The sequence below is a fragment of the Malaclemys terrapin genome, chromosome 1 (assembly GCF_027887155.1).
Source record: "Malaclemys terrapin pileata isolate rMalTer1 chromosome 1, rMalTer1.hap1, whole genome shotgun sequence".
Classification (NCBI taxonomy): Eukaryota; Metazoa; Chordata; order Testudines; family Emydidae; genus Malaclemys; species Malaclemys terrapin.
In genome coordinates this window covers 351,774,901-351,798,342 of record NC_071505.1, presented here as the reverse complement: position 1 = coordinate 351,798,342, position 23,442 = coordinate 351,774,901, and the positions used below count along the sequence as shown (strand labels likewise).

The 23,442-nt window shown below is 45.7% G+C and overlaps 2 protein-coding genes across 4 annotated transcripts; both read left to right on the top strand.

Annotated features, from left to right (window-relative positions):
- Window positions 1–1,230: 1,230 nt before the first annotated feature.
- On the top strand, window positions 1,231–2,196 carry LOC128833084 (olfactory receptor 52B2-like). Its single transcript, XM_054020991.1, has one exon. It carries the CDS (start codon window positions 1,231–1,233, stop codon window positions 2,194–2,196), a length of 966 nt encoding a protein of 321 aa, XP_053876966.1.
- A 17,022-nt stretch (window positions 2,197–19,218) lies between these two features.
- On the top strand, window positions 19,219–22,652 carry LOC128830274 (olfactory receptor 52R1-like). Of its 3 annotated transcripts, none has more exons than XM_054016069.1 (2): window positions 19,219–19,235; window positions 21,734–22,652. In XM_054016069.1, the coding sequence occupies exon 2, from the start codon at window positions 21,777–21,779 to the stop codon at window positions 22,650–22,652; it is 876 nt and encodes a 291-aa protein (XP_053872044.1). In that variant the 5' UTR covers window positions 19,219–19,235; window positions 21,734–21,776. The 3 variants fall into 3 exon arrangements, with proteins under 3 accessions (XP_053872044.1, XP_053872043.1, XP_053872042.1); XM_054016068.1 differs by lacking the exon at window positions 19,219–19,235 and adding an exon at window positions 20,010–20,062; XM_054016067.1 differs by lacking the exon at window positions 19,219–19,235 and having other exon boundaries at window positions 21,681–22,652.
- The last annotated feature ends 790 nt before the right edge of the window (window positions 22,653–23,442 follow it).

The window sequence follows — 23,442 nt, the reverse complement described above, 5'->3', positions numbered from 1 at the left end:
GGGATTGTGACTAAAAGAGGTTCTGCTCTCACACCATTACTAACTGGGAGTGACTGCACAGTAGTGAGTGTGAAACCAGTGTAAGTGCCAGAAGAACCAGTCGTGTAGCTGCTTTAACTCACTTTCACAGTCACTGCTTGAGCCCTGAGAGGGACTGTAGCAAACGTGCGGAGGAGAGATTCTGCTGTGGACAGCAACACCAGGATGGCATGCCCTGCTTCACCTGGGGCCAGAACCATCCAAACCATCTTCCCTCTTCTGGAATGGAGATATTATGTCAGAGGGGCAGTACATAACTTATTCTGGGTCACCAGTGTGGTAAAATGTTCGGCTGCGTGTGTGTGTGTTCTCTCTGTGTCCTGTCCCAGCTCTGAACAGACAGTTGGCATAGCAGACCTCGAGTGAACCACACAATGACCACAAGATCCGTTAAGGTACGAAGGCACCCAGCCAGGTTTATTGTCGATGAAGCACGGTACTAGTATCCTGAAGACTATAGACGAACACTAATACATGTATGCCAGTAATAATGAACCAGCTCAGTCAACAGTGGGATTTTCCATTCCTCCCTAGGCTAGACAGAGAAACTCACTTTCAGGCTCCATTTTATACATCTATACAAACAAGTTACATACTGACCCTCTAACACAGTTATTTGACACCCTCTGACGTAGCCGGTTACCACCCATCACCTCGTACACCTCTATCCATCACACTGTCAACCTGACCATATCTTTAGGATGGGTAACCATTTTCCTGTTATCTTTAGGGAATGTGCTGATATCGAGGTGTTCTGATACAACCCTTCTGAAATTGTGTTTGCGTGAGTGCTCTGTGCCCAGCACCTCGTAGAAATGTGTGGTTTTGAAATATCAGCCCTGTGCTTGCCAGATTCTGTGAGCAGGGCCTGCCTCTAGCTACCAGACTAATTTTGCTTTATATCAACAAGACTTTGACTGTTACTTTAGCCCAGGCCTCAGGCCTCATGCTAGGCCTCTAATACAAGGGCTTATGTCTCTGGGTGTCTTCCTACTACACTTCCGCAGTATAAGAGTGTTTCTGGATTTACGGTCACACACGACAGGCAGTTGTCACACAATGAAGTTTTTGATGGTATCTATGATTCTCTCAACAAATGCATTCCAGTCCTAGCTGACACTACAGTTCTCACTGATTTTCTCTTTTGCTGTGAGTTGCAGGAAAATGAATAGAAGATCCAAGTGACAGTACATGATGCCAGCTGACAATCACACTGTTTTTGACCCTGTTAGTTACATCCTGATCGGCATCCCGGGTACAGAGGAGTCTCATTTCTGGATTGCCATCCCCTTCTGTCTGATTTACGTTGCATCACTTTTTGGGAACTCTCTCCTACTATTCATCATACTAACAGAACGAAGCCTCCATGAGCCCATGTATCTATTTGTGTCCATGCTGGCCGCTGCTGATCTGCTGTTGTCTACCACTACGGTGCCCAAGATGCTGGCTGTATTCTGGTTTAGAGCGGGAGAAATTTCTTTTGCTGCCTGCCTGACCCAGATGTTCTTCATCCATGCCAGTTTTATTGCCGAGTCGGCCATCCTGCTGGCCATGGCGTTTGATCGGTACGTTGCCATCTGCGACCCCCTGAGATATACTGCCGTGCTAACCAAGTCTGTGATCGGGAAGATGGGGCTGGCAGTTGTCACAAGAAGTTTCTGTATCATTTTTCCTCTCGTCGTTCTCATGAAGCAGCTGAAGTTCTGCAGAACCAACCTCCTGCCTCACGCCTATTGTGACTACATGGTCATAGCCCGGCTGGCCTGCGACGACATCACCGTCAACGTCTGGTATGGTGTAGCTGTGGCTATTTTAGTAATTTGTTTAGATATCGTGCTCATTGCTGTATCATATGGGTTGATCCTCAGGGCCGTCTTCCGGCTCCCATCCAAGGAAGCCCGACTCAAGGCTCTCCGCACCTGCGGCTCCCATGTCTGTGTCATACTGATGTTCTACGTGCCGTCTGTTTTCTCCTCTTTAGCACACCAGTTTGGGCACATCATCCCAGGTTATATTGTCAACCTACTGGCCAACCTCTATGTGCTCATTCCCCCCATGTTAAACTCCATTGTTTATGGGGTAACAACAAAAGAGATCCTGAAACGGGTGATCAATGTGTTTTATCGATGCTGCAGCAGAAGCTCCCTGCTGAGCTAAAGGAGGCAACAGAAAATGCTTTGGGAGTTGGAAATTAAAGCCAGGTTTTCATTGCAACTCTAGGGGTGTTTTTACTATGTACTTACACTGTGTAAGCTCAAAAGCTGGTCTTTCTCGCCAACAGAATTTGGGTCCAATGAAAGCTATTTACTCCCCCATTTTGTCTCTAGTATCCTGGGATTGACATGGCTACAACAGCACTGCGCACTGCCACAGAAGGCAGCCAGACCTAGTGAGTCTTGTTCTAAGTTGAAGGGAAACAGAAAAACAAGAAAGAACAAAGATAAACATCAGCATGAAAGAGAGCGAGAGCACAGTATGTTTATCTCCTGTCTGACAAGCTGCATCTGAGCTGGACTCTTAATGGCAACAGAAAGCAGCAGCCAAGGGGCCATGCCAAAGGCCAGTGGGAAGTGCACTGGGCTGCACATTTAGAGACAGGGTCTCTAGTCCTGGTTCTGCCACCAACCTGCTGTATCACCTTTGGTTACTTTCTTTCCTTCTCAAACTTCTAAATCCTTCTCAGGGTCACTGCTTTGCCGGCCTCAGTCCCCCATTCCGTAGCCAAGGCCTGCATCCCATGGACCTTGTGTTTTGCTGCCTTATGACACATTTTGCATGGATGAGCCCAACTTCCCCAGGCTGATCTCGCACTTTTCCCTACACTCAGGGCTTCAAAGGGGTGGCTGGGTGGCAGAGAGATCGGGGGTGCTGTGACCTGGTGCATTGGGCGACGGGCTCATTTACACACACTCTTCACTCCTCCCGACTGTGGGAGAGAGAGGGAGAATAGAATCATGTGTGTGTGATGAGCTGTGTCTTACTCTGTGCTAAAGGAATGTTTTGATGCTGAGGATAACATGACGACTCCTTCTGGGGCTCGGAGGCTTGTTTGACCTTCTGCTAATGTCACACAACATCCAGCAGAAATGCTGTGGGAATCTTTTTTCCTTTTATACTCACCTTCCATTCCTGCAGCTGTTGAGAAGAAATGTCTCATAAGAACGGTATATACTGGGTCAGGCCAAAGGTCCACCTAGCCCAGTGTCCCATTTTCTGACAGTGGCCAGTGCCAGGTGCTTCACAGAGGTGAACAGAACAGGAAAATCATCAAGTGATCCATCCCCTCTCGTCCCATCCTGGATTCTGGCGGTCAGAGGTTTTGGGAAACCAGCAGCATGGGTTTGCACCCCCAATCATCTCAGCTTATAGCCATTGATGGACCTATCCTCCATTAACTTATCTAATTCTTTTTTTAATCCTTTGGCCATCATAACATCCCCTGGCAATGAGTTCCACAGGTTAGCTCTGTGCTCCATGAAAAAATACTTTCTCTTGTATTTATTAAATATACTGTCTATTTATTTTATCAGGTAACCCTTGGCTTTTGCATTGTGAGCATAAGTAAATAATATTTCTCTATTCACTTTCTCCACAACAGTCATGATTTTATATACCTCTGTCATATCCTCCCTTAGTTTTCTCTTTTCTAAGCTGAACAATCCAAGTCTTTTTAGTGTCTCATCAAATGGAAGCCATTCTATACGCTTAATCATGTTTGTTACCCTTCTCTGACCCTTTCCAAATTATACTATGTCCTTTTTGAGATGGGGCTACCAGAAGTGGACACACTGTTGAAGTTATGGCCTTATCCTGGATTTATATAGTGGCAGTATAACATTTTCTATCCATTTCCAATTGGTTCTTAACAATCTATTAGCCCTTTTGACCACTGCTGTGCATAGAGCAGAAGTTTTCAAAGAACTACCCATGACGACTCCACAATCTCTTTATTGGGTGGTATCAGCTAATTTAGACCCCATCCTTATATATGTGTAGTTAGGATGATTTTTTCCAGTTTGCGTCATTTTGCACTTATCAATACTGAATTTCATCATCCATTTCATTGCCCAGTCATCCAGTTTTGTGAGATCCCTTTGTAACTTTTCTCAGTCAACTTTGGATTTAACTATCTTGAAAAATTGTGTATCCTTGCAAACTTTGCTACTTCACTGTTCACTCCCTTTTCCAGATCATTAAGGAATGTGTTGAACAGCACTGGTCCCAGTACAGATCCATGAGGGACCCCACAGTTTACCTTACTCTGTTGTGAAAACGGACCATTAATTCCTACCCTTTGTTTAGAAGATTAGGGTTGGAAGGGACCTCAGGAGGTCATCTAATCCAACCACCTGCTCAAAGCAGGACCAACCCCAACTAAATCATGCCAGCCAGGGCTTTGTCAAACCGGGCCTCATAAACCTCTAAGGATAGAGATTTTACCACTTCCCCAGGTATCCCATTCCAGTGCTTCACCTCCCTCCTAGTGAAAAATCTTTTCCTAATATCCAACCTAGACCTCCCTCACTGCAACTTGAGACCATTGCTCCTTCTTCTGTCATCTGCCACCACTGAGAACAGCTGAGCTCCATCGTCTTTGGAACCAGCTTTCAGGTTGTTGAAGGCTGCTATCAAACCAGCCTCTCCTCATAAATCATGTGCCCCAGTCCCCTAATCATTTCTGATGCTCTCCGCTAGATTCTCTCCAATTTGTCGACATCTGTTCCGTAGTGGGAGGCCCAAATTGGACCCCTTACTCCAGATGTGCCCTCAGCAGTGCCGAATAGAGGGGAATAATCACTTTCCTCGATCTGCTAGCAATGATCCTACTAAAGCAGCCCAATATGCCGTTAGCCTTCTTGGAAACAAGAGCACACTGCTGACTCATATCCAGCTTCTCATCCATGGTAATCCCCAGGTCCTTTTCTGCAGAACTGCCGCTTAGCCAATCGGTCCCCAGTCTGTAGCGTTCATGGGATTCTTCCATCCTAAGTGCACGACTCTGCATTTGTCCTTGCTGAACCTCATCAGATTTCTTTTGGCCCAATCCTCTAATTTGTCTAGGTCACTCTGCACCCTACTCCTCCACCGTATCTACCTCTCCCCCCAGCTTAGTGCTATCTGCAAACTTGCTGCAGGTGCAATCCATCCCATGATCCAGATCATTAATGAAGTTGTTAAACAAAACCAGCCCCAGGACAGACACCTGAGGCACTCCACTTGATACCAGCTGCCAACTAGACATTGATCCGTTAATCACTACCCATTGAGCCCAACGATCTAGACAGCTTTATATCCACCTTATAGTCCATTCATCCAATCCATACTTTTTTAACTTGCTGGGTAGAATACTGTGGGAGACCGTATGAAAAGCTTTTCTAAAGTCAAGATATCTAAAGCCACTAGCCGTCACCTACAGCCCCCAAATAAACCTCTCCAGAGCATCATCAAGGATCTACAACCTATCCTGAAGGACGATCCCTTATTCTCCCAGACCTTGGGAGACAAGCCAGCCCTCGCTTACAGAAAGCCCCGCAACATGAAACAAATACTCATCAGCAACTACGCACCACACAACAAAAACACTAATGCAGGAACCAAACCCTGCAACAAACCACGGTGCCAACTCTGTCTGCATAACTATTCAAGGGACACCATCATAGGAACTAACCACATCAGCCACACCATCAGGGGTTGTTCACCTGCACATCTACCAACGTGATATATGCCATCATGTGCCAGCAATGCCCCTCTGCCATGTACATTGGCCAAACCAGACAGTCTCTACGCAAAAGAATAAATGGACACAAATCTGACATCAGGAATTACAACATTCAAAAACCAGCAGGAGAACACTTCAGCCTCCCTGGTCATTCAATAACGGACTTAAAAGTGGCAATTCTTCAACAAAAAAAGTCAAAAACAGACTCCAACGTGAAACTGCAGAACTGGAATTAATTTGCAAAGTGGACACCATCAAATTAGGCCTGAATAAAGACTGGCAGTGGATTGTGTGACGTTTCAATCTATGTGATTTTATGAAAGTATGCTGATGAGTGTGAATATAATGTAACTAAAATATGCTTCATGCAAAAAGTCTCTTGTAAGGTATCATTACAAAGCTTATAATCTACTGAGTGTGTTCATCCTATTTGTATAAATGTATCATTCTTGTATCTGAAACTAGAAATATGAAAGATAACTCTGAGGTCTTATTGTAGTTATGCAAAGTGTGGGCCATTAATGGTGATTTGGAATCTTAATGTCTCCCATTAACCAGGACAATTGACTGCAGATGGCTCTGTTTACTTGTAAGTCTTCCTATATATATGTGTGTTGGCAAGTGGGTAATGAAGTGTTACAGTGACATGTGAGCATGTCACCTGAACTGGAATCCATCTTTAACCTGGTGCTTTTCCATTGAGAAGGAGGGGTGGGAACCCAGAGAGCGACAAAGAATCCCTGCCTTATGCAAAAGATATATAAGTGAGTGGAACAGAACAAAGGGGGCTGCAGTCATGAGAAATCCCCTAGCTACCACCTGAGCTGTAACAAGGACGGTACCAGGGGAAAGGATTGTGCGCAGACTAGGAAGGCGTCCAGTCTGTGATAGAAGCTTATTGAAACATCTCTGAGGGTGAGATTTTATCTGTATTCAGTTTTCTTACTGTATTAGGCATAGACTTGCGTATTTTATTCTATTTTGCTTGGTAATTCACTTTGTTCTACCTGTTACTAATTGGAACCACTTAAATCCTACTTTCTGTATTTAATAAAATCACTTTTTACTTATTAATTAACCCAGAGTATGTATTAATACCTGGCGGGGGGGAGGCAAACAGCTGTGCATATCTCTCTATCAGTGTTATAGAGGGCGAACAATTTATGAGTAAAACGGATTTATTTGGGGTTTCGACCCCATTGGGAGTTGAGCATCTGAGTGTTAAAGACAGGAACACTTCTTAACCTGCTTTCAATTAAGCCTGAAGCTGTTAGGGGATGTGGTTCAGACCTGGGTCTGGGCTTGCAGCAGGCTGGTGGGTCTGGCTCAAACCAGGCAGGGCACTGAAGTCCCAAGCTGGGAAGGCAGGGAAAGCAGGGGCAGAAGTAGTCTTGGCACATCAGTTGGCAGTTTCCAAGGGGGTTTCTGTGATCCAACCCGTCACAGATGGGTCATTACAAAACCTAATTTTACCTTACTAATTTCCCCCTACGGTTACTCACATCTTCTTGTCAACTGTTTGAAATGGGCCACTCTCATTACCACTACGAAACTGATTTTTCCTCCCTTGGTATTCTACTGATAATTAAATTGTCTCATTAGACTGACCCCGCACCTGGTAAGGCAACTCCCATCCTTTTATATGCTGTGTATAAATATACCTGCTACTGTGTTTTCCACTCCATGCATCTGATGACGTGGGTTCTAGCCCATGAAAGCTTATGCCCAGATAACTTTGTTAGTCTCTAAGGTGTAACAAGGACTCCTCATTGTTTTTGCTGATACAGACTAACACGGCTACCCCTCTGAAAGATATATCTCATCCACCATTTTCCCCAAATCCACAGAGCCAGTTATCTCATTATAGAAGGCAATCAGGTTGGTCAGGCTGTGCCCCCGGTCTCTCACAATGCTTTGCTATTGACCAACAGGAAACCCCCGCAGGTGTTATCACTCAGCACAACTGCATGTGGAGCCCCACACCCAGCTAGATTGCATGAATGCTCCCAGAGCCGCTCATGAATCACACAGGGAAAGGGACCAGCCAGATCCCTCCAGCTCCCAGCCTTCCACCTCAGGAATGTACTGTCTTGTACTGCTCAAGATGAGCCGTGCAAATTTATTAATTGGTTCAGCACTTCAACAATGGAAAGTGGACAGTTTTGCCACACACTTCATACAGACTCAATGGTAAAGATAAACAGTAAAACAAATGTATTGACTACAAAAGATAGATTTTAAGTGATACTAAATGATAGGCAAAAAGTCAGATTGGTTACCAAAATAAAATAAAATATAAGCACACTGTCTAAATTCTCAACCCTATTAGACTGGGCAACATCTAGATTAAGCAGTTTTTCTCACCCCACTGGATATTGCAGTTCATAATACACAGATCATAGAATCACACAATCATAGAATATTAGGGTTGGAAGAGACCTCAGGAGGTCATGTAGTCCAACCCCCTGCTCAAAGCAGGACTAACCCCAGCTAAATTATCCCAGCCAGGGCTTTGTCAAGCCTGACCCTAAAAACTTCTAAGAAAGGAGATTCCACCACCTCCCTGGGTAACCCATTCCACTGATTCACCACGCTCCTAATGAAATAGTGTTTCCTAATATCCAACCTAGATCTCTCCCACTGTGACTAGGGACCATTGTTCCTTATTCTGTCATCTGGAACCACTCAGAACAGTCTAGATCCATCCTCTTTGGAATCCCCTTTCAGGTAGTTGAAGGCTGCTATCAAATCCCCCCTCATTCTTCTCTTATGCAGACTAAATAATCCCAGTTCCCTCAGCTTGTCTTCGTAAGTCATGTGCTCCAGCCCCCTAATCATTTTTGTTGCCCTCTGCTGGACTCTCGCCAATTTTTCCACATCCTTCTTGTAGTGTGGGCCCAAAATTGGACACAATACTCCAGATGAGGCCTTACCAATGCTGAATAGAGGGGGATGATCACGTCCCTCCATCTTCTGGCAATTCTCCTACTTATACAGCTCACCCTTGAAAAGGTTTTCACCCTTGAAACCTGGGCCAGTCCCCTCTGTGGACATCTTCATTCTTCTCAGTGTCCTTGTTTTTTGTAGCATTTTTTGGGGGGGGGGGCAGGAGAAAGGCCAAGCATGGGGCTCCTGTGTCCTGTTTTATACCCTAAGTCCCATGTGCTTGGAAAGCACAAGTCCAGGCATGTCTGGGGGGCATTGGTTTCCAGTAGGCAATGTTGAGCAATTCCCCTGGTGTGGCATCATGCCGGTGTGTCATTGAATTGTAGCTCCCTTGCTGTACAATGGCTGTTGATGGGCTATTTCACACCCCGCCCAGGTGTTGGTTACTTTCCTTGTTGTTGTCTCTGGGGAGATAATTTCTGGCTGATTCCCCAACTTACAGCATGTTTTAGTCCCAACCATACAACACAATTCTCTTAACTTCATATGCACAAAAGAGCTACATATTTAGCTAGGACAGTGGCTTTGAGCAGTTCATAACCTCTCCCTTGATAGCTCACATGGCATGATTTTTATGGAAGATCACAATTAAATATAAATGAGGAATATGGGGGTTACAGGATGCTCCCTCAAGGTATAAAATGCGGCAAAATCCACACAGGCTCTGAATCAGGACTCTGCCTCAGGACATCTGGGTTTTATCCCCAACCCTGTTAGAGAACCTTGCTCCACCACCCATAGATCTGTGATCCCAGCAGCAAGAACAATACTAAAAATATCACCACAGTGAAACAAACCCAGGCCCCCCACACTCCAGCTCTCCTTTGCCCTCCCTGAGCCTCACGAAGCATGACTGACAGCAGAGAGATCACCCTCACCTGCCCAGTGATCCTGCCAACCCCGGCATCATCCGGGTCATGGTGAAAACCCCCATGGTGAAGGAGGCATTTGTGGGAAAGCCAAAGGACCCTGCACCCCGACTCTGCAGACAGCCGTGACTCTCAGCCAGTGTGTAAATCAGCAGGTTTATTTGTCTGCAGGGCTTCCAGAAGCCACAGGGATGGAGGGAGCGGGGGGCTGGGCGTCGGAGAAGGGGAGGGGCAGGGCAAGGGTGTTCAGTTCTCTGTAATCGGAAAGTTGGCATCCCTATCCGCCACTCCTGTTTCGATGCTGAGCTTGAGTCATCCAGGGTCTGGATTTTCACAGCTGCTGAGCACCTGCCACTCCAGTGGTACCTGCGAGTTCTCAGCACCTCTTGAAATCTTGGCTGAGGTGTGTCCCAGGTTGGGGGCTAGAGAAAAGAGGCCTCCCAAATCAGCAGCTCACTTTTGGAAAGTGCCAGCTTCATTTGTGGTTAAACAACAATTCTCACAGTCCATAAGGGCTGTGCAGCAGGTCAACTCTGCTCCTTGGTAGAGGAACATGGGAACCACCAGATTGGATCAGAGCCAGGTCCATCTAGCCCAGTAACCTATCTTGAGCAGTTGCCAGCACCAGATGCTTCAGAAGAAACTGTGAGAATCTCTCATGAGAGGGATATGGGATAATCTTCCCCTCACACCCTGCGTCCCATCCTTATATCTAACAGAGATTGGCTTAAACCCTGAGCCATGGGGGTCACTCTCCCTTCCAAAACGTGTGTGGTCATTAACTCTGGTAACTCTGGGTGCTTTTGATACCAAGAAAAATGTCCAAACCCTTTTTGAATCTTGCTAAGGTTTTGGCCTCAACAAAATCCTGCCGCGGTGAGTTCCACAGTTTAATTACTTGTTTTGTGGGAAAGTATTTCCTTGTTTTTATTTGCCACCTTTCACGTCCTTGCATGTCCCTTGTTTTAGTGTAGTGAGAGGAAGAGCAGCTCCTGATTCCCCCTCTCTCTACCACCTACTGTCTTACATATACACAGAGAGAGAGACAAGTTGGGGGCAAGATATATTTTATTGGACCAACTTCTGGTGGATAGAGCGACAAGCTTTCAAGCTACATGGAGCAGTTCTTCAGGTGTGGGAAAGGTACTCAGAGTGTCCCAGCTATAAGAAGGTGGAACAGATAGTTTAGTGTGAGTAGTTTGCACCTATTCTAAGATACCATTCAAGGTGAACAGGCAGAAGTTGGTCCAATAAAAGATATTCCCTCCCCTACCTTGTCTCTCTAATATCACTGCTCTAAAGCCAAATGCTTCTGAAATAAATGTAGTCAAACTTTACTAATTCTGGGTCACTGAGAACGAAAATGATGCTTAAAATTGTCGATTGGCTCTAGTTTTCAATATACGCTATTGGGTCAGTATATACGACCCTTGACTTGGGAATGGCGGAGGATAAGTGAGTTATAAAGGGAAGGGATCTCAATTTAAACCAGAAATGACTAAAATACATCTTTGAGTGGATCTCTATGAATAAATCTATGACTGGGTTTGGACAGTACTTGCTTTTTAGGCAAAACAATGAATGATGCAATCTGAAGCTGGTATTGCGTCATACATTATATGAATTGCATCATGTTATTCCTAGAAGTCATGGATGATGCAATCATAACGAAGCTTACATCACTCTGCTGAACAAATTGCCTTATATCAGCTCTAGAAATCAGACAGTGTCGTGCTCTCTTATTAGTCAGGGTTTGATTTTGCAAAGGGATACATTTCTGTTTAGCCAAAGTGAGCAGAGATGCCTCGTACTTGTGTGAACAGTGCAGATAACTTCTGCTATGTTTGTGGTGAAGTGACTTTTGCATCACAAAAGCGCAGTATAACCACTATGGTTAAGAAAGCCTATCACCTTTATTTTGGCTGCAAAATTGGAGATCAGGACAAGAGGTGGGCCCCACACATCTGCTGCAACATTTGTGCAACAAATCTTCACCAGTGGTTGAACAGGAAAAGGAAATCTATGCCTTTTGCAGTGCCAATGATTTGGAGACAGCCAACAAATCATACCAGCAATTGTTACTTCTGCATGGTGCCTCCAGTTGGGAAAGGTGTGTCAAAGAAGAAAAAGTGGACTGTTCATTATCCAAACATTCCATCAGCTATAAGCCCAGTACCCCACGGAGAAGGACTTCCGGTTCCTGATGCACCAGAATCATTCTCACTTGAGTCAGACGAGGAAGAGGAAGAGGATGAAACTTCTGGTCCCAAACCATCAATGTCACAGGACCCACATTTTCTCCCATCCTCCTCCTCTCAACCACACCTCATAACACAAGGTGAACTGAATGACCTTATCAGGGATTTCGAACTACCCAAGAGTAAGGCAGAGCTGTTGGGCTCCAGACTACAGCAGTGGAATCTTCCGGCAGGTGATGTTAGGGTTTCCATGTTTCATGACCGTCAAAAGGATCTTGTCCCATTCTTCTTCATGGAGGGTGATCTTGTAGCCTGCAACAACATCGATGGTGTGATGGCAGCCCTCAACATCGTTCACGATCCAGATGAGTGGAGACTGTTCATTGATGCATTGAAGACAAGTCTTAAAGCTGTTTTACCGCATAATGGCAATGTTTTGCCATCAATTCCAGTTGGTCATGCAGTCAATATGAAGGAAACCTATGACATCATGAAACAACTTTTGAGGTGCATAAACTATGACCAACATCAGTGACAGCTTTGTGGCAATGTGAAAGTTGTTGCTCTCTTGCTTGGTCTGCAGACTGGATACACAAAGTACTGCTGTTTTCTCAGCGAATGGGATAGTCGTGCAAGAGATTCCCACTACGTCAAGAAAGATTGGCCACTCCGACAGTCATTGGAGCCTGGGAGGAAAAGTGTTGAATCAAGGAAGATTTTGTTACCACCCTTACACATCAAGCTGGGAATGATGAAGAACTTTGTCAAGGCCATTGAGAAAACACAAGCAGCTTTCAAGTACCTCCGTGGAAAATTTCCAAGGTTAAGTGAAGCTAAGATAAAGGAAGGTGTCTTTGTTGGTCCTCAGATTCGTGAACTTCTTCGAGATGATGCATTTGACCATGCACTGCGTGGCAAGGAAAAGACGGCATGGAAAGCCTTCCAGTTAGTGGCAATACATTTTCTCGGAAACAACAAGGCACACAACTACAGGTTGTTTGTGGAAAACCTCCTCAAGGCATACAAAAGCCTTGGTTGCAACATGTCACTAAAGATACATTTTTTGCACTCTCGTCTAGATTTTTTTCCACCCAACTCCGGAGCAGTGAGCGACGAGCACGGCGAGCGATTTCCCCAGGACATTGCAACAATGGAGAAACGCTATCAAGGCAAATGGAGCCCATCAATGCTTGCAGACTATTGCTGGACAGTGACAAGGGATGCTCCATTTAATGAGTACAAGAGACAAGCCAAGAAGCGCCGAGTAGACACTGAATAGGACTAAACTATGTACAGAATAGTTTTTTGCCGATTGTTTCATAATAAATTGTATTTATATAACCCTTTTGCTGATTTTTAAAGTGTTACATAAACAGGACAGGTGAAATCTTATCATGTAAAGCAACCATAAACACATGAAAAGACCTAGGTTTACAATTTATGATTAAAACTCTACTATCTACACAATATACATAGACATAAAATGTAAAAACTTCAATATCTTAGAAACAGTAGCAAATCAGTTGTTTTAATTGTCATATTTGAATTCAGCACATCAAAATACATAATAAATAGCACATTTTATCTCTGAAGCAGACAACCTCTCAAAAATTGTAGACCAGTGTTATCTGTATAATGAGGATATGTTCATAGTGACTTTCCTTTGCTAGTTTTTTTCAAGATCCTTCAATGAAAGGTGCTGCACAATATGATGATTGTTACTGATGAGAATTACTGATCTGTGATCCCTTAGCAACAACTCTGTCTGTTTGCAGAAAGTGTTCATGTCTCCCTTCAGACATCTGTCTCCAGAGCTGTCTATCTATTATCTACCCAGCCATCCTGGACATATACAGGGTATCAGACCCTATGGAGACATATACATTATACCTCGTTTTCTTAGTAATTAACTATGATTTTTAAATATACACAAATGCACAGAGCAGCCAATTCCTCTCTGACTCAGCACAGAGCTCCATAATTCTTATGTCCCTTTGGGAAGGTCCCTTAATTACTGTTTACTCCTGAAGGTGAATAAAGAACACAGATCCGCAGGCAGTTTTGTCTCCAGCCTGTTTGCATCCAGATTCTGCATTTCTGTTAGAGGCTGAGCGAACTCCACTGGGATTGCACAGAGCTGTAAGATAAATGGTGCACACACCTGTGTTGGCTCTCGGCATCAGATATTGATGCAGATGCTGGGGTGAGAGAGTAGTGGGACACAGCTGCCTAAAGGAGATTCCCAGGGAAGACACTTCCATCTCACAATTCAGAGATACTCGTCTCTTGCTGAGGAGCTCACCTGGTCAACAAACTCAGTGCAACGTGGGACTGATCTGATAGAGAGTAAGTCTGCAGAACTTTCCACTCTCCACAGCTATTAAATATCCCAGGGCTCTTGCCACAGGTGATGAGTTGGCTCCAGAATCATTGACCAAAATGTCCCTCTTGTCTGGGTTCCCCTGGCTGATGACCTCCAGCACCAAAGTGCTGCATTTCACTGGCACAGTGGATCCTTCGTGATGAAAGGTGTTAGTAGATGGACAATACAAGATCAAATTCTGAGGCCCTGGCTCGTACGTTGCTCAGGCCCCATTAGGTGAAACTCCCCTTGGAGTCAGCTGTGAGTTAATGCACAGAGACTCTCACCTCGTCCTCTTGCATCATAGGGCTCTTACTGTTAATTGGGGGAGGGGGGGGGGGTGTTCCCTGACTGTTATCTGCTGTAAGGCATGGAGGTACTATTCCTCACTGCCAAGACCTCTTCTTTCCTAGCTTCATTAGAGACGTTAGCTTAACTGTCATGCCTGAAACTTTCAAGAACAATTCTGCCAGAAGCAAACACCCAGTATGGGAAATTTCAGTCCAAATGGTTAAAGTGTGGCAAACTGAAAATGAGGTCTTCTAACTGAAGGTGTCAGACAGCCTTAACTAAGATTGGTGCCACCAGCACAATTTACAGTGGCCAATCCATTTGTAAATCCCATTCAGCTAAGCTCGTTGCTCCACTAATGCCTTGGCAAGGAGTTCCACAGGCCAAATATATATTATGGGGAAAAAATCTTTTGTCAATGTTATATCTTCAGACTTTCAATGTAACTGAATGTTCCCTTGTTCATGTGTTATGAGACAGAGTAAATATAACTGTTTGATCTACTTTTTTATTGATGGAGTCATAGAGTTTAAGGCCAGAAGGGACAATTAGATCATCCAGTCCGACCTCCTGTATCACACCGGCCATTGCATTTCACCCTGTTACCCCTGTATGAGCCCAAAGACTTGTGTTTGACTAAGAACTGGTCTACATTAGGATGTTACATCATAGAACCATAAAACCACAGGGTAATCTAACCTAGTCCCCTGCTGAGATGCAGGATTTGTTGTTTGTAAGCCATCCAACACAGCTGGCTAACCAGCCTCCTTTTAACACCTTGCAGTGAAGGCGCTTCCACAACCTCCCTAGGCATGTGTTCCATATTCCTCCTGTTGTTACAGTTAGGGAGTTTTTCCTGAGGCTAGGTCTACACTACCCGCCTGAATCGGCGGGTAGAAATCGACCTCTTGGGGATCGATTTATCGCATCCCGTTGGGACGCGACAATCAATCCCCGAATCGACGTTCTTACTCCACCAGCGGAGGTGGGAGTAAGCGCAGTCTACAGGAAGCAGCAGAGGTCGATTTTGCCACCGTCCTCACAGCGGGGTAAGTCGGCTGCGATACGTCGAATTCAGCTACGCTATTCACGTAGCTGAATTTGCGTATCTTAAATCGACTCCCCCCTGTAGTGTAGATGTAGCCTGATCTGCTCTGCTGTACTTTGAACCTATTGCCAAAGAGAACATTTTTTCTCCATCTCTTTTATGGCAGCCTTTCAAGTATCTGAAGACCACTGTCATGTCCCCCCATCAGTCTCCTCTTTTCCATACTAAACATATTCAGTTCCTTCAGTGTTTGCTCTTATGGCTTGCATTCCATCCCTTTGATCATCCTTGTCACTCACCTCTGGATCCTTTCCAGTTTCTCTACAAGCTTCTGTCATAAACAGATAGTTAAGGGTTAATGCCTCTTTTACCTGTAAAGAGTTAAGAAGTTCACCTAGCCTAGCTGACACCTGACCAGAGGAACCAATGGGAGGACAAGATGGTTCAAAGGGAAAGAGGGAAGTTCCCTTTGTCTAAGTGTGAGTTTCACTGTGGACTGGCGTGGGAAAGCTCCAGAATTTAGCCTCTTATCAAGTAGTGAGTATTAGTGAAGGAAATAAATAGGTTTATGTTTATTTCTTTATAACCTGTCTTGTGCAATTAGAGGAATCAACAAATTGGGTATTTGGGTATTCTTTGTGGAACTAAGTTTTTGCGCAGGGGAACATCCCCCGTGTTTGGAATCTGTTATCTGTGAGAGTAGCTGGTATGCTAATCTCTCCCAGAGGGCCTTCTTTTACTTTCCTTTTCTTTAATTAAAAGCCTTTTTTTTAGAACCTGATTGATTTTTCCTTGTTTTAAGATCCAAGGGGGTTGGATCTTGATCCACCAGGAGTCAGTGGGAGAAAGGAGGGGGGATGGTTAATTTCTCCTTGTTTTAAGATCCAAGGGGTTGGATCTGTATTCACCAGGGAATTGGTAGAGGAGTCTCTCAAGGCTACCCAGGGAAGGGAATTAGCACTCGGGAGTGGTGGCAGCAAAACCATATTTAAGCTGGTAATTGAGCTTAGAGCATCTCATGCAGGTCCCCACATCTATACCCTAAAGTTCAGAGTGGGGAAGGAACCTTGACAGCTTCCTATACATTGGTGACCAGAAATGGTCACGGTACTCCAGCTGAGGCCTAACCAGCACCGAGGAGAGCAGTACTATTACCTCTTGTGTCCTGCATGCTCTGCCTCTGCTAGTGCAAAAGAAAATTGCATTACCTTTTTGTGCAACAGAAAAAAATCCACACCTGTCAGACAGCATGAGGTCAATGGAAGAATACTTCCATCGACCTAGCTACCGCCCTTCGGGGAGATGGATGAACTAAGCTGATGGAAGAACCCCTGACATCACTATGAGTACTGTTTACACAGACGTGCTACGGCAGTGCCACTGTAGTGTTTTAAGTGTAGATGAGCCCTCAAGCAGACCTTACAGAAAAGCCTCCAGTCTTCATCTGCAGACATGGGGAGCTGGAAAATCCACCACTTCCCTTCGCAGTTTGTTCCAGTGGTTAATCACCCTCAGTGCTAAAAATGTGGCCCTTATTTTCAGCGGGAATTTGTCTGGCTTCAGTTTCCAGCCATTGGGCCTTGCTCTGCCTTTCTCCGCTAGATTACGGAGCCCATTAGTACACAGGGCTTTCTCCCCAGGAAAGTCTCCATTTCATTGTATTTTTCATTAGATAAGTGGATGAAGCTCTTGAAATCTCTCTGCTCTGTGAGGCATTTTCTCCAGTCTCCAATCATTTGTGTGGCTCTTTTCGCGACCCTCTCCAAGTTTTCAACATCCTTTTTGAAATGCGGACCCCAGAATTGGATGCAATCATTTTAACCAATGCCACATGCAGAGGTAAAGTCCTTCCCCTGCTCCAACTCACCCCACCCTCTGTATGCATCCAAGGATCACATCAGCCCTTTTGGCCACAGCATTGCACTGGGAGCTCACGATGAGCTGGGTGTCCACAATGATTCCTGAATCCTTTGTAGGGTCCCTGCGCTTCATAATACAGTGCCCTAGTCTGTGGGTCAGGCCTGCATTCTCTGTTCCAAGAGGATCACTTTGTATTTGACTGTATTCAAATATTTTTTCCCATGGGCCCAGAAACGCTCCAGATCAATTGGTGTGCCTGCCCTGGGTTCCTCATTGCAAACACTCTGTCAGTCTTTGGATCATCTGCTGTGATTTTCCATTTCCTTCCACATCATGGATGAAAACTTTGACTAGCATCAGGCCTAGAAATTCTCTCTGCAGAACCCCAATAAAAACAACCCCATTCACTAACAAGACCCCATTGACAACTGCTTTCTGAGATCTCTCAATCAGCCAGCTTTTAGTGCCTTTTACGTGTGCACTACTGATACTGAATAGTGTTCATATTTTATTCTGAATAGTTTCCCCTACTAAATCAAATGTCTCAGAAAATCAAAGGATATTGCATCTGTGCGGTTCCCTTGATCAGCCAACCACGAACTCTCATAAAAGGATGAAATCAGCTGTATTTGACAAGACCTGTTTTCCATAAACCATGTTGCTGACTTGCATTAATTATATCCCTAGACTATTTTTTTAACTACTCCAATACCAGCTTTTCCATTGTTTCCTAACCTTCTCAAATCTTTTATTTTAAATCATAGAATCATAGACTATCAGGGTTGGAAGAGATCTCAGGAAGTCATCTAGTCCAACCCCCTACTCAAAGAATGACCTAATCCCAACTAAATCATCCCAGCCAGGGCTTTGTCAAGCCTGACCTTAAAAACCTCTAAGGAAGGAGATTCCACCATCTCCCTAGGTAACCCATTCCAGTGCTTCACCACGTCCTAATATCCAATCTAAACCGCCCCCACTGCAACTTGAGACCATTACTCCTTGTTCTGTCATCTGCTACCATTGAGAACAGTCTAGATCCATCCTCTTTGGAATCCCCTTTCAGGTAGTTGAAAGCAGCTATCCAATCCCCCCTCATTCTTCTCTTCTGCAGACTAAACAATCCCAGTTCCCTCAGCCTCTCCTCATAAGTCATGTGCTCCAGACCTCTAATCATTTCTGTTGCCCTCCGCTGGACTCTTTCCAATTTTTCCACATCCTTCTTGTAGTGTGGGGCCCAAAACTGGACACAGTACTCCAGGTGAGGCCTCACCAATGTTGAAGAGAGGGGAATGATCACGTCCCTTGATCTGCTGGCAATGCCCCTACTTATACAGCCCAAAATGCCATTAGCCTTCTTGGCAACAAGGGCACACTGTTGACTCATATCCAGCTTCTCATCCACCGTAACCCCTAGGTCCTTTTCTGCAGAACTGCTGCCTAGCCACTCAGTCTCTAGTCTGTAACAGTGAATGAGATTTTTCCGCCCTAAGTGCAGGACTCTGCACTTGTCCTTGTTGAACCGCATCAGGTTTATTTTGGCCCAATCCTCTAATTTGTCTATCCTACCCCTCTCTATCCTATCCCTACCCTCCAGTGTATCTACCACTCCTCCCAGTTTAGTGTCATCTGCAAACTTGCTAAGAGTGCAGTCCACACCATCCTCCAGATCATTAACGAAGATATTGAACAAAACCGGCCCCAGGACCGACCCTTGGGGCACTCCGCTTGAAACCGGCTGCCAACTAGACATGGAGCCATTGATCACTACCCGTTGAGCCCAACAATCTAGCCAGCTTTCTATCCACCTTATAGTCCATTCATCCATCCCATACTTCTTTAACTTGCTGGCAAGAATACTGTGGGAGACCATATCAAAAGCTTTGCTAAAGTCAAGGAATAACACATCCACTGCTTTCCCCTCATCCACAGACCCAGTTATCTCCTCATAGAAGGCAATTAGGTTAGTCAGGCATGACTTGCTCTTGGTGAATCCATGCTGACTGTTCCTGATCACTTTCCTCTCCTCTAAGTGCTTCATAATTGATTCCTTGAGGACTTGCTCCATGATTTTTCCAGGGACTGAGGTGAGGCTGACTGGCCTGTAGTTCCCTGGATCCTCCTTCTTCCCTTTTTTAAAGATGGGAACTACATTAGCCTTTTTCAAGTCATCCGAGACCTCCCCCAATCGCCATGAGTTTTTAAAGATAATGGCCAATGGCTCTGCAATCACATCCGCCAACTATTAGCACCCTCGGATGTAGTAAATCCGGCCCCATGGATTTGTGCTCGTCCAGTTTTTCTAAATAGTCCCGAACCATTTCTTTCTCCACAGAGGGCTGGTCACCTTCTCCCCATACTGTGCTGCCCAGTGCAGTGGTCTGGGCTGACCTTGTTCGTGAAGACAGATCCAAAAAAATCAATGAGTACATTAGCTTTTTCCAGATCCTCGGTCACTAGGTTGCCTCCCACATTCAGTAAGGGGTCCACACTTTCCTTGACTTTCTTCTTGTTGCTAACATACCTGACGAAACCCTTCTTGTTACTCTTCACATCTCTTGCTAGCTTCAACTCCAAGTGTGATTTGGCCTTCCTGATTTCACTCCTGCATGCCTGAGCAATATTTTTATACTCCTCCCTGCTCATTTGTCCAATCTTCTACTTCTTGTAAGCTTCTTTTTTGCATTTAAAATCAACAAGGATTTCACTGTTTAGCCAAGCTGGACGCCTGCCATATTTACTATTCTTTCTACACATCAGGATGTTTTTTTCCTGCAACCTCAATAAGGGTTCTTTAAAATACAGCCAGCTCTCCTGGACTCCTTCCCCCCTCATGTTATTCTCCCAGGGGATCCTGCCCATCTGTTCCCTGCGGGAGTCAAAGTCTGCTTTTCTGAAGTCCAGGATCCGTATTCTGCTGCTCTCCTTTCTTCCTTGTGTCAAGATCCTGAACTTGACCATCTCATGGTCACTGCCTCCCAGGTTCCCATCCACTTTTGCTTCCCCTACTAATTCTTCCCAGTTTGTGACCAGCAGGTCTAGAAGAGCTCTGCCCCTAGTTGGTTCCTCCAGCACTTGCACCAGGAAATTGTCCCCTACACTTTCCAAAAACTTCCTGGATTGTCTGTGCACCGCTGTATTGCTCTCCCAGCAGATATCAGGGTGATTAAAGTCTCCCATGAGAACCAGGGCCTACGATCTAGTAACTTCTGCTAGTTGCTGGAAGAAAGCCTCGTCCGCCTCATCCCCCTGGTCTGGTGGTCTATAGCAGACTCCCACCACGACATCCCCCTTGTTGCTCACACTTCTAAACTTAATCCAGAGACTCTCAGTTTTTTCTGCAGTTTCATACCGGAGCTCTGAGCAGTCATACTCCTCTCTTACATACAATGCACCTCCCCCACCTTTTCTGCCCTGCTTGTCCTTCCTGAACAGTTTATATCCATCCATGACAGTACTCCAGTCATGTGAGTTATCCCACCAAGTCTCTGTTATTCCAGTGACATCATAGTTCCTTGACTGTGCCAGGACTTCCAGTGCTTCCTGCTTGTTTCCCAGGCTTCTTGCACTTGTGTATAGGCACTTAAGATAACTCGCTGATTGTCCTGCTTTCTCAGTCTGAGACAGGAGTCCTCCCCTCTTGCACGCTCCTGCTCATGCTTGCTCCCGGTATCCCATTTCCTCATTTACCTCAGGGCTTTGGTCTCCTTCCCCTCGTGAACCTAGTTTAAAGCCCTCCTCACTAGGCTAGCCAGTCTGCTTGTGAAGATGTTCTTCCCTCTCTTTGTTAGGTGGAGCCTGTCTCTGCCTAGCACTCCTCCTTCTTGGAACACCATCCCATGGTCGAAGAATCCAAAGCCTTCTCTCCGACATTACCTGCATAGCCATTCGTTGACTTCAACAATGTTCCTTTCATATTTTTAATTGTTTATGTTTAATACAGAAGTGTCCTGTATTTGCCTTTTTTGTTTTGGGTCTTCTGCTCTTTCATGGAATCATAGAATGTCAGGGTTGGAAGAGACCTCAGAAGGTCATCTAGTCCAAACCCCTGCTCAAAGCAGGACCAATCCCCAAACAGATTTTTAGCCCAGTTCCCTAAACAGCCCCCTCAAAGATTAAACTCATAACCCTGGGATTAGCAGGCCAATGCTCAAACCACTGAGCTATCCCTCCCCCCAATGGCTTAAATGAGATTTGTGAATGATCGGTCAGTTCGTAACTCTACGGTTCTACTGTAGATGTTGTGAATGTAGTGTCTCATATTAACATTATGTCTCCATCCAGGCATTTGTCCTGCGACCATCATCGTAGACCCTGGGCACATAAAGAAAGTCAAAGGGACATAAGGTACATGCAGGAATTTCTCCCGTGCTACATGTCAGATTCCAACACAACCGACTTCACTAACCCCTCCACCTTCATCCTGCTGGGCATTCCTGGCCTGGAGATGGCCCAAATCTGGATCTCCATCCCCTTTTGCACAATGTACGCCATAGCCATCTTGGGGAACTTCACCATCCTGTTCATCGTGAAGATGGAGCCGAGCCTCCATGGGCCCATGTATTATTTCCTCTGCATGCTGGCCGTCACTGACCTGGTCCTGTCCACATCCACCCTGCCCAAAATGCTGAGCATCTTCTGGTTCAATTCAAGGGAGATCAATTTCAGTGCCTGCCTCACCCAACTGTACTTCATTCACTGCTTCTCAGTGATGGATTCTGGGATCTTCGTGGCTATGGCTTTGGATCGCTACGTGGCCATCTGTGATCCCTTGAGGCATTCTACCATCCTGACAAACCCTGTGGTGGCCAAGATTGGCCTGGCTGTGGTGCTGCGTGGCGGCATGCTTGTACTGCCCTATCCCTTCCTGGCGAGGCAATGGCCATATTGCAGAACCAATATTATCCCCCACACATACTGCGAGCACATAGCCGTGGTGAAGCTGGCCTGCACCGACATCCGCATCAGTAGTTACTATGGCCTCTTTGTGGCATTTTTGGTGACCGGTCTGGATGTATTTTTTATTGCTGTGTCCTATATCCAGATCCTCAGGGCCATTTTCAGCCTCCCCACAAAGGACACCCAACTGAAGACTTTTGGGACCTGCAGCTCCCACCTCTGTGTCATCTTAATCTTTTACGTCCCATCTCTCTTCTCCTTCCTCATGCACCGGTTTGGGCACAATTTGGCCCTGCATTTCCACATTCTCATTGCCAATGTGTACCTCCTTGTGCCCCCCATGCTAAACCCCATCATCTATGGGGTGAGAACCAAACAGATCCGGAACAGACTGCTCCGGCTCTTTTCTCACAAAGGGACCTAAAGATTTTTCTCCTTGTGCTTTGACTCTCAGACTGAGCTCCACTGGCTGGTGACATGGTGCCCTGAGCTCCACTGGCTGCCAGACCCTCTTCCCTGAATCACTTACTGGGCAGTCAAAGGATATGTCCATACTACCCACTGGATTGGCAGGTAGCGATCTATCTATTGGGGATTGAAATATTGCGTCTTGTCTAGACGCCATATATCAATCCCCGAACGCACTCCCGTCGACTCTGGAACTCCACAAGGGCGAGCGGCAGTAGCGGAGTCGACAGGGGAGCTGCAGCTGTCAATCTCATGCCGTGAGGACGGGAGGTAAGTTGAAAAAAGATACGTGGACTTCAGCTACGCTATTCTCCCCTGCCAGTATAGACCAGCCCAAAGAGACATTAAACCCGTTCCTGACCTTACTGTGCTCTGTCAGCGTGACAAACTGGGGAATTTGTCTTTGTACAACTCATATGGTATCCACTTTATAAGTGCTGGTGAGTGGACTATTGAGACCGCGCCCCCTAACCTGCCTCTTCCACCAAGGCCACCTCTCTGCCCCACCTCCTTCCCCAATGCCCCTCCACTATGAGTGGAAGGGGAGATGGGCTGGGAGATCCCAAACCTGAGGGAAGGTTTCCACAAGATGTTCTCTTCACCCAAATGTGGCCCATTTTCCTCTGCCCTCAGTGTTTCCTGGAATGCTCTGATTCCTGGACTGATCCAGCCTGGTTGTCCTCAAGTAAATGTTCCCTGAACCAGGCAGACACAGTTTGGGTTCAGGGAAGTGGTTTGTCTCTCCC

Coding starts and splice junctions, on each gene's coding strand:
- LOC128833084 (XM_054020991.1), top strand. CDS start 1,231: ATGATGCCAGCTGACAATCACACTGTTTTTGACCCTGTTAGTTACATC.
- LOC128830274 (XM_054016067.1), top strand. CDS start 21,681: ATGCAGGAATTTCTCCCGTGCTACATGTCAGATTCCAACACAACCGAC.